Source organism: Lissotriton vulgaris, chromosome 3_1 (assembly GCF_964263255.1).
Source record: "Lissotriton vulgaris chromosome 3_1, aLisVul1.2, whole genome shotgun sequence".
Taxonomy (NCBI): Eukaryota; Metazoa; Chordata; class Amphibia; order Caudata; family Salamandridae; genus Lissotriton; species Lissotriton vulgaris.
In genome coordinates this window covers 767,769,518-767,786,164 of record NC_141689.1, presented here as the reverse complement: position 1 = coordinate 767,786,164, position 16,647 = coordinate 767,769,518, and the positions used below count along the sequence as shown (strand labels likewise).

Genomic DNA, 16,647 nt, shown 5'->3' with positions numbered 1-16,647 from the left:
TTGCTGTAAGTCTCAAAACCATGCTACACCATTGTGTTTTAACATTTTAAAATACATATCACAGTTTTTGGTTCCTAGACACATATTCCATTTCGTGGGAGGTACTAGATTTTAAAGACTTTCCGAACTGTCCGCAGCAAACTAAACATCGGCATATTCTCTGCTGAAACCCCTGCTGAAACCCCTTCAGTCAGGTTGTAAACGTATCTCAAGAAGTAAACAAGGGTGCTTATGGCATTTTCACTGACACTTTGCCATTGCTGAAGAAGCTACACCATCAAGTGTGGTATGTAATCTCGAGAAAAGTTACCTTTATTGCGAGCCCCGCTGGAGTAAGTTTATCCACGTTCCGCTCGTTCAAACAGTCTTCGCCCATGAGAGAGGTCAGGTGCTGTAAGCATTCGGCATGCCCTTGGGATGCAGCAATGTGCAAAAGATTGCTTCCAGTTTCATCGTGAATTTTGTCCAGGTTTTCTACTGCCATGTGTGGCTATGAGAAACAAGGAAGAAAAGAAAGTCAGGACAAGATCATTTAAAGGTCACAGATATATTTTCTAATGTGGCCTGTCAAAACAAGTCATTGTCAGAGCCAGAATGGCTAGACATGCCCTTTGAAGCCAGTATGCCTTTTGGATGTCACTGGACACTAGCCCGGTTTCGTTTTACAATAGATTGTTAACATCAGACCGATGCAAAGTTTTCTTTGTTTTGATGTATGTGTGTCAAAGTCTGAAGCCGGGCTTTTTTGTGCGGGAAGGCTTGAGGCTTAGACCTTCGTTTGGGCGGTGGCGAGGTGATGTATAATACACAAATTACATTTTCTTTATTCCTTTTATGTTTTCCAGGGTATAGTCCAGACATCAGTCAAATCATAATATTTTGTGTCGTGAGACCAGCAGGTCCACAGCTCCAAGAATAACAAAGGCTGATGGTAGAGTTTACATTACATTTAGATTTAAAAATATATATTTGTGAAGACTGTTATGGGGCTCTAAGTGAAAATAAAGACATATTATAATAACGGAAAATGCAGAATGAATTTCAATAATTAAACATGTATAATAGAGAATCCTACTATGAAGAAAATACTTGGTAACATCCCTTGCCCAAACTCTAACCAACCGTACGTCCAAAACCAATCATAAACCCAAAACTAACTGTGACATTATCCCAACACTAATCCTAACCTAAGGGCTATCCATAACTTGTAAAGGAACCCCAACGCATTTTCTAAAGCTAACACTAACAATAATCTAACCTCTACCGCTAGATGTAATCTTATGAACAGCCGTTATCCGAACTTCGACCGTTACCCCTGTACACATTTTCAACATTTGTTTTTTTACGTTTCCCTAAAATTGCATATCCAACTTTCTTTGTTTTAAGTACATTTTTGAATTTTTTCGTATTATGTTTTCCTGAACTATAGTTGATGTAAGCAGGAGTATTATGGTACAAGGACTAAAGAGCAGCATGATTTTAGATACTGGCGAGGGTGGGATTTCTCACCATAACATAAATGTTCAAATCTGTAGTACAAGGGAGCCCTCATATTATCAAAACTTAATATAGCTGAGAGGCAACTACAAAAATAAGCAAAATGTAACATTTTTAACACATCTGACCTAGGTATACAAAAAGAGGTCAAATTTTACAGACCTTGTTATAACTTGAAGGTACGAAATTTAAACACAAAAAATCTAATCCCGTTACAAAAACAACAGCAAACATGATGTTATCTTCAAAGGTTTGTGATTAGGCTTTACCCCTTCAAAAGTGTTGCAATGGTGGCACTCAATGTCTAATTAGAAAGGAAATTATAGTTAACTAAATTACTTTAAATGCTACTGTATGCTTTTGGCTGAACAGTTCCCCCACCTCTCCTTCCCACGTTATTGTCTCATGTCGAAAAGATTAAGTCCTCTCGTAGAAGAATATGTTAATATCCATGTTCTGAACATCTGAGCCGTTCAGTAACCTAAAGTTAGCATGCCTCACTTTTTCTTTAATAGAACGGTATTCAAGAGATGCACTCCGTGAACCAGGAGACTCCACCCTTTTCTGTGATAAGAACTACTTATGGTAAATGAAAATCATCCCGAGCTACTAACATTATTAGTGTGGTAATAGTGACCACGTCAGAGATGATTACATTAGTGGGTACTCTAAGCAGGATTACCAGCAGCCACCTCATTATATCAGGGAGGGTTGAATAGTAGTAATAAGTCTCTGCAATTACGCATGATTAAACCATCGAATATTTTAATTTTGGAGTACATACATTTTTTTAACCAAGCAAAAGCTTATAATTTAGTAGACCAGGTTACACAACGGAGAGCTACTTACAAGGAGCTGAAGAGGTAACAGTAGCTCACATGCTACTCGGAGAAGCCTGTCTTGAACCTTAAATTAAATCACTGTTTTTGTGACATTGTATTTAGCAAAGCTAAAACTCGCAGGTCAAACTTTCACATCTAGCTTGCGGTTTGACACTGCTATTAAACTGCCTTAATAACACTTCAAATGTTACACTTCAGCAACCTCCGTTTAGCTTCTGATCAGAAGCAAGCAGTAAATACCAAATTGTCATTGTGTGTTTGAAATATCTACTCAGCCGTAAACATTTGTTCATGTAACAGTTGTAATGCACGTGTCCAGTTCAGTGAATCTTGTTTCAGGGTAACATATCTCTGCATTCTCACCTCTTTACCTAAAATGCCCAGCTAAAGTCTACAAGTCTTGCACAGACGTAAACAAATAATGGAGGGACGTGCAGATGTTACATTGGTAAAATTTTCAGTTGAAAAAATGCAGGCAAAATTGATTTGATAGGATAATGCACAGGGGTGGGGGATCTATTGACCACTTTCGGGTTGGTTCACAAAGAATTTGGCAAAAGTCGAAATCTATACACTGCTGTAAGAACTGGGATTTCTGATTGGCTGAGGAACCACTATTCTAGTCAGGGTAAGCTAAGTACACACTAAATGATTGCCTCTGCTCACCTTCTGGTAGTTTGGCACAGAGCAGTCAGGCTTATTTGAAGAGGGAAGATGTCAAATGTTGTGCAAAAAACACACACACACAACAAAAATCCAATACTTTGAACCACAGTTAGGAATTTTTAAATAATAAACCAAAAACAGTTCTTAGCTGTCAACAGCACTAAAAGTTTATTTTAGATCACACTACAGTGGTGTAGATCCAAAGTTCAGGCTGACCGCGATGGAGCGCTGGTCAGATACAGTTCCAAATAAGTCCCGATGAAGTTTCATCTTTTCAAGCTGAGCCCAGAACCCCATTTGCGGGGGAGGCCATCGCCGGGAATAAGCAGAGCATCGCTAGCTATGACCCTGCAGTGCGAAGAGTCAGCCGGGTGTCGCAGACGGGACCTCGCGGTCAGGGATGCTTGCTCTGCAGCAAGACGAAGTTGCAGCGTCTCACACGGTTACTTAATGCGAGCGGTTCAGTCCCACAGCAAAAGAGTACATTTGCAGTCGTGAAGAGACCAAAAGCTTGATTTCAGGGGCACAATAACCACTTACAAGGGCCCAAGTCTGCAGAGGCACCTCTTGGGGGCCAGGAGTGAGTTGAAGACAGGCCCAGGAGCTCTAGGTGATGAGATGGAGTCTTTTCTGTCCCTCAGACTTCAAAAGAACAGGAGGCAAGCCAGCAAGCCCTTTGAGAATACTTGGGAGAAGGCACAGTCCAGCTCTCCAACAGCTGAGTTAGGGAGCAGCAGGTATTAGGGGAACAAACAGAAAAACAGGCCTTCCAGATCAGCAGTCCATTTGAGTCCTTTAGCAACACCGCAGTTCCTCTGGCAGAGCTTCAATTCCTGATCCAAAATGGTCTGATTTTAAGGGGCCAGAGACCTCGTACTTATACCCCAAAAAGCCTTTGGAGTGGGGATGACATCTAAGCAGTTCATTGAAGTGCACAGTTTCCACTTTCAGCTCAGTCCCATCTTCTAGGCTATCTATGGGGGGTAAATCACCTATTTGTGTGGGGACAGGACGTTACCTATTCAAGTGAAGTATTAGCCCCTCCTTTCCATCCTGCCTAGGCAGGACCATCAGAATTCAGATGTATGTAGATCGGTACTCAGACACACCTAGCCTTCCTGTGTGAGAGGCTGTCTGAAGGGAATACACAAAGTGTAGCTGTCACCAGCTCAGATGTGCATTGGAGACAGGCTGCAAGGCACACAGAGCGGTAAGTACAAAGAAATGGCCACTTTTTAAAAGTGGCGTTTCTAAAACACTAAAGTTAAATCCAACTGCACCAGATAGTAGGATTTATCAATACCATTTCAAACATATCAAACATGAAAGAGCTACTCCTCTCTGATCATGAATTACAGTTTAAAGGGTTTAAAGGAATTCCCAATGTTAACCTGAGTATTGGGTAGGCCTCACAGTAGTAAGAAAAGAAATAGGCTGTTTGTCACTACCAGAACATGCAAAACATACAAGTACATGTCCTATCTTTTACTTACATAGTACCCTGCCCTTAGGGGTACAGAGGGCCTACCTTAGGGGTTATTAGATGTAATAAGAGGCGAGTTTAAGGCTTGGCAAGTAGTTTTAAATGCCAAGTCAAAGTGGCAGTAAACTGCACACACATGCACTGCAGTGGCAGGCCTGAGACAGGTTTGAAAGGCACCTTCTGTGGGAGGCACAATTGGTGCTGCAGCCTTCTAGTAGCATTTAACTTATAGGACTTGGATATATGGAATACACATTACAAGTATGTAAATAAGGCATACACTAATTACACACGTTTAGAGAAGAAGCAAGTGCACCTTAGCACTGGTTAGCAGTTGTAAAGTACCCAGAGTCCGAAGGCCCACTAAATGATACAGCAAAACGTGAAGGTCAAAGGCATAAAGTTTGGGGGAAGACCATCCTAAGGATGACAGCTAACAACTGCCAAATTAATTCCTATTATATGAATACATTTTCGGCTTTTATAGATTATCAAACCTCACCAGAAGTTCGCATGAAAATAAATGAGAACACATATTTCCATGTATGTGCTTGAAGCCTAGCAGATTCCCCTCTTGACTGACAATCTGCAGGAATAAGTATGGTGGACACGTGCAACAGGATAAGTAATGTGCTTTTCTTTTTTCTCCAACTAGAAAATACTTTTCCGAGTGAAGAAGTCCCTATCCTCATAACTACAAAAATAACAAGGTAGAGAGTCAAGGGCGCTTTCAACTTTCCAGGGGATGCTTGTGAAATCCCAAATAGTTATAACTTGTAGTACTCAATACCTGACCGCATAGCCAAGTCAGCCCTGCACCCACCAATCTCCCACTGCTCCAATCCTATCCATACAGGAACATGCTTGTTTACTTTCCCAGGTCGTTCTGAGGATTTAGGATTTATTGTTTAAAATTGAGGTTTTAGTGCACATAAGTCACACTTGTGACCTTTGTAAATCGGATCCTCAATGTTAAAGATTACGTACGGGTTGCATTAGTTAGAGTTCTTTTTCTGATTGTAATGCTACGTTCTTGCTGTATTTAACCAAAACTATAGAGCCTGAGAGGGCAAATGGCAATGCATCCTTTATTTACAGACCTTTCAATCCCAGTTTGGCAGAGGCAAGACAAAGCCTGTGGTCTGGGATTTCATGACTACCGACCCACACACAGCTAATGGGGAAAAGATGCAAACTTTGAAAACGTTATGTCTTTCACAGAACTGGTCTATCAATGCAAATACCCTCCAAGCCACTAAGAAGGGCTCATTATACGGCCTGAGCCTGGGACACTCCCCTGTGAAAGAAGGCTCTCCAAACCAGCTGTTTGCACATGCTACACAGAAACGTACGTGTTATATTTGAAGCAGTGGTGAAAACCGACAGTTGCATGTTTATTGTTCTGAATCAATCGCATGTCTATTCACAATGAAATGTGTGCACATATTTAATTTATTTTTCAGTTTATGTATTTTATATTTCACATAAGGAAGTACTGACTCGGAAGTGAGCCACACTGCCAGTTGGAGCTACATAGGAATGTGAAATACTTATTATTGAACTGAAGTCCTGTAATGCAGACTTATCTTCGTGGAAAAGGTGCCCACTCTAAAGACGTCACTGGATCTGTGTTCAGTTGCCAACCTGTACAAAGCTCTGGGACAAAGCGGGGCTGCTCTGCGCCAGCTCTCCTTGCACCCCGTTACTGGGGAAACACATTTTCAGGGTGTCTGATCCCTAGGCGGAGCCCAGCTCAAGCCTCTGCAGGGGGCAGAGGGCATTCAAAGCATTATCGCAAACTTCTCCTTGTGAACGCCACCACAAGCCAATGGCGTAAACACTCCTGAATAATGATCAGACACAACACTGGGCCCTCTGTTCCCCCTGAAAGAGTGCGACGAGTGGCTGATGCGCCGGGCTCGGAGCTCAAACAAGTGGACTGCAAGCTTTATGGCAAGGCACGCTCGATTTACCTAAACTGACAGAAAGGCTAAAACTACGGACCAATAAATCTGTGCGATGCTTTTATTAGTTTAACGGTAGCACTGCTCGTGGTAATATCACATCGTACATTATATACAACTTATTTCCTTTCGCCCTGGTACACTTTAACAAGTTACAATTGAAATAAAAAACAAAACTACGTCGCACACTCTGGACAGCATGCATGCTCAACTTACCAGAAGCGACATCTGCCCCTCCCTCACGACGTTCAGCAGGCTCTTGATCTTCTTGAGGTCGTCGCCCCGCTCCTCGCTCCAGCTCGTGCTCCCGCCCAGGGGCTCCAGCTTGCCCTCGGCGGCGGCCTGCAGGTGGAAGGCCCTCAGGTGGCAGTGCGGCATGCTCGCCTCGGCCTTGGGGGAAGAGCAGCCGAGGAAGCCCCTGCCGCCGTGCGGCTCGGGCTCACGGACCGCGCCGCCGCTCCTGCCGGCGGGCGGGGAGAGCTCTAATCCCTCGGCTGAATGCGTGTGCGGATCCAGGACAATGGGCTGTGCTGGCCGCGTCTCGCAGCTTTTCACGGGGGACAGGACGCAAAACTGACTGGAGCCGGCTGGCAGGCTGTCCGTTTTTCCTGCCGGGCACGGCAGGCCTCTAAAGCTGGAGCGCAACCCTAAAGTCCTCTTCTCTGGGGCCACCCGGGGTAAAGTCGCCATCTGCTGGCTAGATTTGAGGTAAGGCACATCCAAGATCTCGTCCATGTCCAGGTCGTAGTGCTCCAGCTCTCCCAGCACCATGGCCGGCTCGGCGCCCTTGTTCTTAAGGCCCGGCTCCTCTGCGGGGCAGAGCCTGCCCGGCGGCGGGGGCTCCTCGGCCTCGCTGCTCTTGGAGTAGCCCTCCTTCTCTTCCTTCTGGTCATCGCTCTCATTGCTCTCGGGGTTCTCCGGCTGATGCTTTAATGGAGACACTCTCTTCACTGGCCTGAACTTGCTGTACACATCTGCAATGCTAGTCGGCTTCTGTGGGTTTCCAATGAGTGTTGGGACGCCGGAGCTCCAGTTCGTGCTGGAAACTTAAGCAGAAACAAGTATTAGGAACAAGATACCGGGTTACCCTATTTTTCTTGTTCTCTATTCAAATAAAAATACTGCACATAACTCACGCACTAGTCGTCCTATCTAGCCAAGCCATGACACCTGCTGAGATCTGATGCACAGAGCACGTAATACAGACCCATGGGTGGATTGAGGCCCAATTCATTTTCGTAAATTTCAGCAAACCTTAAACCGTTCCTGCCAGGGATGGCATGAACTAAAAGGCGCTAGGAGGTCAAATGCAGCCAAGCAATAGGTAACCTAACTGCGGACAAAATCACACAGTTCACAAGCTGACAAAAACATTCAGAAAATACAGGTAGTAAATGTTATACGAATAACACCTATATGGATGATAGATGATTAACATGCAGAGCTCCTTTAATGCTACAGTCACTGGTGAAGAGGTAATAGACAGTATCGGGATAAGGTGGAAAAAAGTATGTCAGACTGCAATAGCACTTGAACTTTGTCTAGGAAATATATCACAGTAAACACATTAACACATAAGAAAGTTGACATCTAACCACAGTGCAGCCTTCCAGACTCACTGGAAATACTGTATTTTTACTGATATGGGTAACAAATACACCCAGCAACTAAAGCTGGTTAGGTCCATGAGGTTGGCCAGAGCTGCAGATGAAAGCCTCTTTGCGCAACCTTCCGTCTTGTACCCCACGTCGGAACCAATACACAGTCAATCTAGTAGCCCACTGACGTAACCAGGTAGCTTACTAAACCAGTTAGAGCAAACCCCAAATGCAACCCCTCTACACACCACCACACACTAACTTAGTTCATTTGCAGGACTAAGAGGCCATGGAACACAAGTCTAAGTCTGTCATGTCAATGTGCTCTATTCTAGAGACCACAGACACGCGACCTCCAATGCACTCCAGACACCGAATATTTTCTTTAAACAAAGCAATAATTTACAACAGCCTCTCTCCTGTGAAAACACTAGCAAGCATACCAGAACTTTCCCCATAAATGGTTTTCACCTCACTGCCTGTGGAAAGGCAAGCAACACAAATGGGTTTCCAGTGCAACAGGAACACTACATCACTGCACAACACTGCTTAATTCGCAACCACCTACTGAAGCAACTAGCTTTCACTGCTAACAAAATCCCATTCCAACTTCTCATTCACAAATGACTCATCGAACAAGTTACTTACCTCTGGTAAAGCCTCATATGGCACAGTCTCGATTTTGCCACAGATTCCTTACCCTAGAATTATCCCCAGATGTCAGACTGGATCCGGAAATCTTTCGTGAGCAATACATCTGCGCGCCGGTAGGTGTCGTCATTCGGCTCCGGGTGGGCTTTTTTGCATGATCCTCGCCGGAAGTGACGTCCGCGGAGCCTATATTGGTGCCACCCACCCACGCTTACGTCCGTTCCTTTCAACAACTTTCCACGCCAGAAGCATGGCGCCACGAAGTACATTGACCACTCGTGTGGAAAACTAAGGAGAAAGCCCTGTCCCTAGAAATCCCTTCAGAGTGGGAAGGATGGATAGGTCGATATGGAATCTGCGGCTAGATGGAGTCTCTACCAGATAAGGTATCACAGAGGGTTAGTAACTTATTCATCTGACAGAGATTTCTAGCTGCAGATTCCTTACCTTAGAATAGACACTCAACAATACCTCCCTGGAGGTGGGTCTGTGGACCAATTTAACACAAGGAAGTCCTGTAGGGCAGAACAGGCAAAGTGCCCTTCCTCACGGACCTGATTGTCCAGAAAATAGTGTTTGGTAAACATGTGCAGGAAAACCGTCATTGCTTCCTAGCAGACATCCAAGATCAGAACTCTGCATGCTAATGCATTTGTGGTAGTTTTAGCTCTGGTGGACTGAGCATGCAAACCCTCAGGGTGTTGCTTGTTAGCCACTGCGTAGCAGATTTTGCTAGAGAACAATCCATCGTGAGATGGTCCTCTTCTGTAAAGCCCGTCCTTTCTTCGCTCCAACATACCCCACAAAGAGTTGGTTGTCCACCGAAAACTTTTGTGTGCGATCAAGGTAAAACACCACCATGAGAAGCTCTCTGGGGTAGGATGTTCCATGAGGAATTCGGGCTCTCCAGGAATAGGGCCGTGGGCAGTAGTCCTGTTCAAAGGAGCCCCTGTGCTGGGCTTGGACCAGGCCCCAAGCAGGACATAAGTAAGTGCTTCACTAAATAGGAGAAGCAGTTTAGTATGGGGCACTTCTGGCTGAATGTGTAAGGCCTGGTAATGAAAACTACCAGGACACCAGTACGCACTACTCAAATTCAATTTAACGTTAGTACATTCTTTTAATTTTTACAAGCAATAAACAGAATCGTTATCTCATTTATATTAAAGTTTCCATTGTTGTGAAAAACACTCTATTTTCATATAAAGTGCCTAAAAAGTACATAGTTCATACAACTCAAAATCAAAACAATTCATCAACAGCCAATGCATTTCGGGGCGGAAGCCCCTTCGTCAGGGGTCTGTGTGTGAGAAAGGAAAAAAGAAAAAAAGAGAAAAGAAAGAAATCACATTACTCTCGATGCAGGAGCAAACTAGAAATCAAGTTTCTATATTGAACAGACTTCTTACCGCTAGTACACTGGAATTGTGAATTCCAATAAAACCCAAATGAAATTGAGTAACCTGGACGAGAAAAAAAAAAACAATATCGAATTCGTTTTAAATATATGCACCTACTCAATAAGGTGAATACCTACTATTCCCTGTATTAGATGACCTGTTACCTGTATGACTATCTGCATGAAAATCTGCGGAAAACAAAGAGAGATCGAAAGAAATCTATGTGAGACAACACGTGCAGTAAGGGATGCTCAAACCTTAAGTGCATGTTGAGAATAATAACGCTCACCTTATCTATGATGCCATATTATCAAGAGCCTGTGTGAAAAAAAGGGACTACCGTCAAACACGCTGAAATCAAAAAGTGTGTTCGATATTCACTTGCTACTGCAAGACGTCAACAAGAAATTTACCTGCGAGCCTTACGTGGTAAGCATCAGTCTCGACAAGTGCTCATGATGTAGCGAACCTGTCGGAAAAAGCAACAATCTATCAAACGCTGGCCAGCGTGCAACTATTTCTCGAGCGGAAAATAGTTAGAAAAATGCATTTATCGACCCTTACCGGAAAAGAGTAAAACTGTAGCCCGTAACAGCGTTCTTCCCGAGTGTGGATGGAAACGCTTAGTCCTTCTTTCATTATAAACGCGATTGCGCGCATCGATACTAACAGCGGACTATCGCTGTAAACAAAAAATCTTTCCATTATAATTTCACCCGATTCTCTCAATCATATTAACCATACGCCGACTCCTAATCTATGCGCAAGGTGGTAATGTGTTCGCTCATCACTCTATCGTTCTACCGAGTTTGTGTGAAGATCGACAGTGCACTGCTTTATTGTTACACCCGCCGCCATCTTTGAACGGTGAGCGATAATGAACTCGCCCAGTCTACAATGCATCACTGACTAAGAAGAGCATCAAAAGAATAAAGAGTGGAGAGTCAAGGGAGACATATTAAATATTCCTTATGAATTGTAAATTAAATCAATCCTAAAATGTTTGAGTCATTACAATGCAATGTATTGAACTGTGAAAAACGAACTACTTAAAACATCTGTTGATGCATATACGAACATGTGATTGAACATTTTGAGGTTCATCTAATCGCAGTTATAGTGACCAATAGCATTTGCAGATACACACAGAAAACATTTCGATGGTCTCAAATGATAACAAATCCTACCTATTTACAATCTACAGGGTATGGTATCAACAGTAGGCAGCTCGCTCCCACCCATAGTTCCAGTATGTGTGTGTTTGTATGTGTGAGTGTCATTGTGTTCCAGGTTACCAACAGACTCAAGAAGTACGTGTTTTACAGAAAACAAATGAGATCCAATTTGTCATTCAGTCCATTGGGAATAAGGGTTTGGAGCCTACGAATCCAGAAAGTCTCCCTTTGGAGAAGTACTTTTGCATTGTCTATCCCCAGCCTTTGCAGGACCATTTCAATTACTTGAAATCTTAACTGGGCAATGGAATGCCCCGACTCAATCCAGTGCTTTGCCAGAGGTGCAGTCAAGTTTTTATTGCGGATGCGGCTCTTATGTTCCGTCAGCCTTATTTTCAGTTTCCTATCTGTTTTGCCAACATATAACAGTCCGCATAGACACTTTATTGAATAAACCACATGTTCAGAGTTGCAATTAGTGGTGTGCCTCAATTGTATTTTTTCTCCTGTGCGTGGATGCAACAGGGTATCACCAAGTATAGCATTGTTGCAATTTTTACAGTTGTAACATTTTTGGGTCCCTTTGTAAACTGATTTTTCCGCCATGAGATCATTTGTTGATTTGTTCAGTAGTTCCTTTAAATTTTGTGACCTCTTATATGCAAACAAGGGTCTGTCATGAAAAAGTGTATCAAAGTCTTTTTCTGCTGTTATAATCTCCCATCTTTTGAGGATGATTCTTTGAATATCCTTAGACGCAGACGAATATTTCGAAACAAAAACCATCCTTTTGTTATCCACCTTAGTCTTTTTCTGTAAGAGATCCATCCTAGGCATTGCTTTAATCTTATCCAAGTGCCCTTCTAGCAGCTTATTGGGATAACCCCTGTCCAAATATCTCTGTTTTTGTTGCTCTAGACTCTTATCACATTCAGTGTCATTGGAGGAAATCCTCTTAATCCTCATGAATTTAGAAATCGGAAGATTGTTGATGAGGCTCACAGGATGGAAGCTCCCGTATAGTAGTGCTGTATTTCTATCCGTCTCTTTTTTGAACAACTTAGTTTGGATAGATCCATCTTGCAGTTCTACAAGTACATCCATAAAGGGTAGTGCAGTGTTGCTTACACTATGAGTGAATTGTATCTGTGGGTTGGCCAGATTCAGACTCTTGATGTTTCGGAGTAACTCTGCAGGGGAACGTTTCCATATAATGAATATATCGTCTATGTAACGTTTGTAGTAAACTATTCCTTCCTGCCATGTGGGATCCTCTAGTTAATCTACTAGAGGACCCCACATGGCAGGAAGGAATAGTTTACTACAAACGTTACATAGACGATATATTCATTATATGGAAACGTTCCCCTGCAGAGTTACTCCGAAACATCAAGAGTCTGAATCTGGCCAACCCACGGATACAATTCACTCATAGTGTAAGCAACACTGCACTACCCTTTCTGGATGTACTTGTAGAACTGCAAGATGGATCTATCCAAACTAAGTTGTTCAAAAAAGAGACGGATAGAAATACAGCACTACTATACGGGAGCTTCCATCCTGTGAGCCTCATCAACAATCTTCCGATTTCTAAATTCATGAGGATTAAGAGGATTTCCTCCAATGACACTGAATGTGATAAGAGTCTAGAGCAACAAAAACAGAGTTATTTGGACAGGGGTTATCCCAATAAGCTGCTAGAAGGGCACTTGGATAAGATTAAAGCAATGCCTAGGATGGATCTCTTACAGAAAAAGACTAAGGTGGATAACAAAAGGATGGTTTTTGTTTCGAAATATTCGTCTGCGTCTAAAAGACTTTGATACACTTTTTCATGACAGACCCTTGTTTGCATATAAGAGGTCACAAAATTTAAAGGAACTACTGAACAAATCAACAAATGATCTCATGGCGGAAAAATCAGTTTACAAAGGGACCCAAAAATGTTACAACTGTAAAAATTGCAACAATGCTATACTTGGTGATACCCTGTTGCATCCACGCACAGGAGAAAAAATACAATTGAGGCACACCACTAATTGCAACTCTGAACATGTGGTTTATTCAATAAAGTGTCTATGCGGACTGTTATATGTTGGCAAAACAGATAGGAAACTGAAAATAAGGCTGACGGAACATAAGAGCCGCATCCGCAATAAAAACTTGACTGCACCTCTGGCAAAGCACTGGATTGAGTCGGGGCATTCCATTGCCCAGTTAAGATTTCAAGTAATTGAAATGGTCCTGCAAAGGCTGGGGATAGACAATGCAAAAGTACTTCTCCAAAGGGAGACTTTCTGGATTCGTAGGCTCCAAACCCTTATTCCCAATGGACTGAATGACAAATTGGATCTCATTTGTTTTCTGTAAAACACGTACTTCTTGAGTCTGTTGGTAACCTGGAACACAATGACACTCACACATACAAACACACACATACTGGAACTATGGGTGGGAGCGAGCTGCCTACTGTTGATACCATACCCTGTAGATTGTAAATAGGTAGGATTTGTTATCATTTGAGACCATGGAAATGTTTTCTGTGTGTATCTGCAAATGCTATTGGTCACTATAACTGCGATTAGATGAACCTCAAAATGTTCAATCACATGTTCGTATATGCATCAACAGATGTTCGTATATGCATCAACAGATGTTTTAAGTAGTTCGTTTTTCACAGTTCAATACATTGCATTGTAATGACTCAAACATTTTAGGATTGATTTAATTTACAATTCATAAGGAATATTTAATATGTCTCCCTTGACTCTCCACTCTTAATTCTTTTGATGCTCTTCTTAGTCAGTGATGCATTGTAGACTGGGCGATTTCATCATCGCTCACCGTTCAAAGATGGCGGCGGGTGTAACATTAAAGCAGTGCACTGTCGATCTTCACACAAACTCGGTAGAACGATAGAGTGATGAGCGAACACATTACCACCTTGCGCATAAATTAGGAGTCGGCGTATGGTTAATACGATTGAGAGAATCGGGTGAAATTATAATGGAAAGATTTTTTGTTTACAGCGATAGTCCGCTGTTAGTATCGATGCGCGCAATCGCGTTTATAATGAAAGAAGGACTAAGCGTTTCCATCCACACTCGGGAAGAACGCTGTTACGGGCTACAGTTTTACTCTTTTCCGGTAAGGGTCGATAAATGCATTTTTCTAACTATTTTCCGCTCAAGAAATAGTTGCACGCTGGCCAGCGTTTGATAGATTGTTGCTTTTTCCGACAGGTTCGCTACATCATGAGCACTTGTCGAGACTGATGCTTACCACGTTTGGCTCGTAGGTAAATTTCTTGTTGACGTCTTGCAGTAGCAAGTGAATCAGCGTGTTTGACGGTAGTCCCTTTTTTTCACACAGGCTCTTGATAATATGGCATCATAGATAAGGTGAGCGTTATTATTCTCAACATGCACTTAAGGTTTGAGCATCCCTTACTGCACGTGTTGTGTCACATAGATTTCTTTCGATCTCTCTTTGTTTTCCGCAGATTTTCACGCAGATAGTCATACAGGTAACAGGTCATCTAATACAGGGAATAGTAGGTATTCACCTTATTGAGTAGGTGCATATATTTAAAACGAATTCGATATTGTTTTTTTTTCTTGTCCAGGTTACTCAATTTCATTCGGGTGTATTGGAATTCACAATTCCAGTGTACTAGCGGTAAGAAGTCTGTTCAATATAGAAACTTGATTTCTAGTTTGCTCCTGCATCGAGAGTAATGTGATTTCTTTCTTTTCTCTTTTTTTCTTTTTTCCTTTCTCACACATAGACCCCTGACGAAGGGGCTTCCGCCCCGAAATGCATTGGGTGTTGATGAATTGTTTTGATTTTGAGTTGTATGAACTATGTACTTTTTAGGCACTTTATATGAAAATAGAGTGTTTTTCACAACAATGGAAACTTTAATATAAATGAGATAACGATTCTGTTTATTGCTTGTAAAAATTAAAAGAATGTACTAACGTTAAATTGAATTTGAGTAGTGCGTACTGGTGTCCTGGTAGTTTTCATTACCAGGCCTTACACATTCAATACATATAGTTTGCAGGCTACATACCAGCACAGCACACATACCGGATAAACATTGAAAGATTCAGTGAATTGAGTGCAGCACCCCTCCAGATTCAGCACTTCTGGCTGAAGCACTTCCGTCAAGACCTTAGTACTGACTGCCACCAAGGGCTAGCTAAGGTCTAGGACCTCAGCTGCCCTCCGTGCCACCATTGCGAATTATGTTCCTTCCTCTATAGCCACAGAAGGCATGTAATTATCTGGAGAAGCATCAAGTCTGCTGACTTCACCCAATCTTCACACCAGTCCAAGTGGTCTTAAGGCTGGTATACTTCAGGGTCCAGTGACAACTCCCATTCTTCCCAGAGTCCTAGTCAATACGAATAGGGCTCAGGCTCCAGCCTGGAAGGCATGGATCCAGTCGGCACCGGCATCAGGTAGCACCCCTCCAGCTATATCAGATTCTGGAATGGCACCGCTGGCAGGCGCCAGGAGCATCAGCCTCAGGACCGGCGCTGGGGAAGATCGACAAAGCATGACCAGTGCCGATCCGCATCCATCTGTGGATCCTTGGGGCCCCATTAGTGCCGGAGCTGCTGGTGTGGATCCAGAAGGGGCCCCTCCTGAACCTGTGGGGCTTGAATGCAAGCTGGAGGTAACGGGCTGCTCGAATAGGAGGCGCATGGCCTCACAAAGCTCCTATATTGGAGCGTGGGTCACTCCGGCTCCTGGTGCTGACTCAACCACAGAGCCAGGCTTAGAGGGATGCTACTTCATCTCGTCGGCCGAGGTGAAGACGAAGAGCACTTCAACTTCTTTTTCTATTTGTGGCTTCAAGACTTACCCGAACACCTTGATGACTAGTGGGACGACAACCTCCAACTCTGTGACTGCTCCAGGGACGTCGACAACTGACCCATGCCCAGAGAGGAAAACTTGATGCCTTTTCCCTGGACCCCAACAACTGAATTTACCTAAACAAGCCATATTGTATCAATCAATCAATCAATGGATTTATATAGCGCACTACTCACCCAGAGGGTCTCAAGGCGCTAGGGGAGGGGGGTCCGCTACTGCTCGAACAGCCAGGTCTTGAGTTGCTTCCTGAAGGCGAGGTGGTCCTGGGTCAGGCGGAGGTGGGTCGGGAGGGAGTTCCATGTCTTGGCGGCGAGGTAGGAGAAGGACCGTCCCCCTGTGGTGGCTCTTCGGATGCGGGGGATGGCGGCCAGGGCGTGGCCGGTCGATCGAAGCTGGCGTTTGGGAGCGTAGAAGTTGAGGCGGCTGTTGAGGTATCCTGAGCCTTGGTTGTGTAGGGCTTTGTGTGCGTGGGTGAGGAGTCGGA

General features: G+C 43.4%; 1 protein-coding gene across 2 annotated transcripts in view; it reads right to left on the bottom strand.

The window, feature by feature from the left end:
* SNCAIP (synuclein alpha interacting protein) overlaps positions 1–16,647 on the bottom strand; it is a 440,197-nt gene that overhangs the window by 145,771 nt on the left and 277,779 nt on the right. For both annotated transcript variants that reach the window (XM_086961078.1, XM_086961079.1), the window contains exons 5-6: positions 6,669–7,498; positions 311–490 (exon numbers count right to left, since the gene is read on the bottom strand). In XM_086961078.1, the coding sequence (XP_086817204.1) occupies positions 311–490; positions 6,669–7,498 (1,010 nt within the window). The remainder of the gene's footprint in view (positions 1–310; positions 491–6,668; positions 7,499–16,647) is intronic.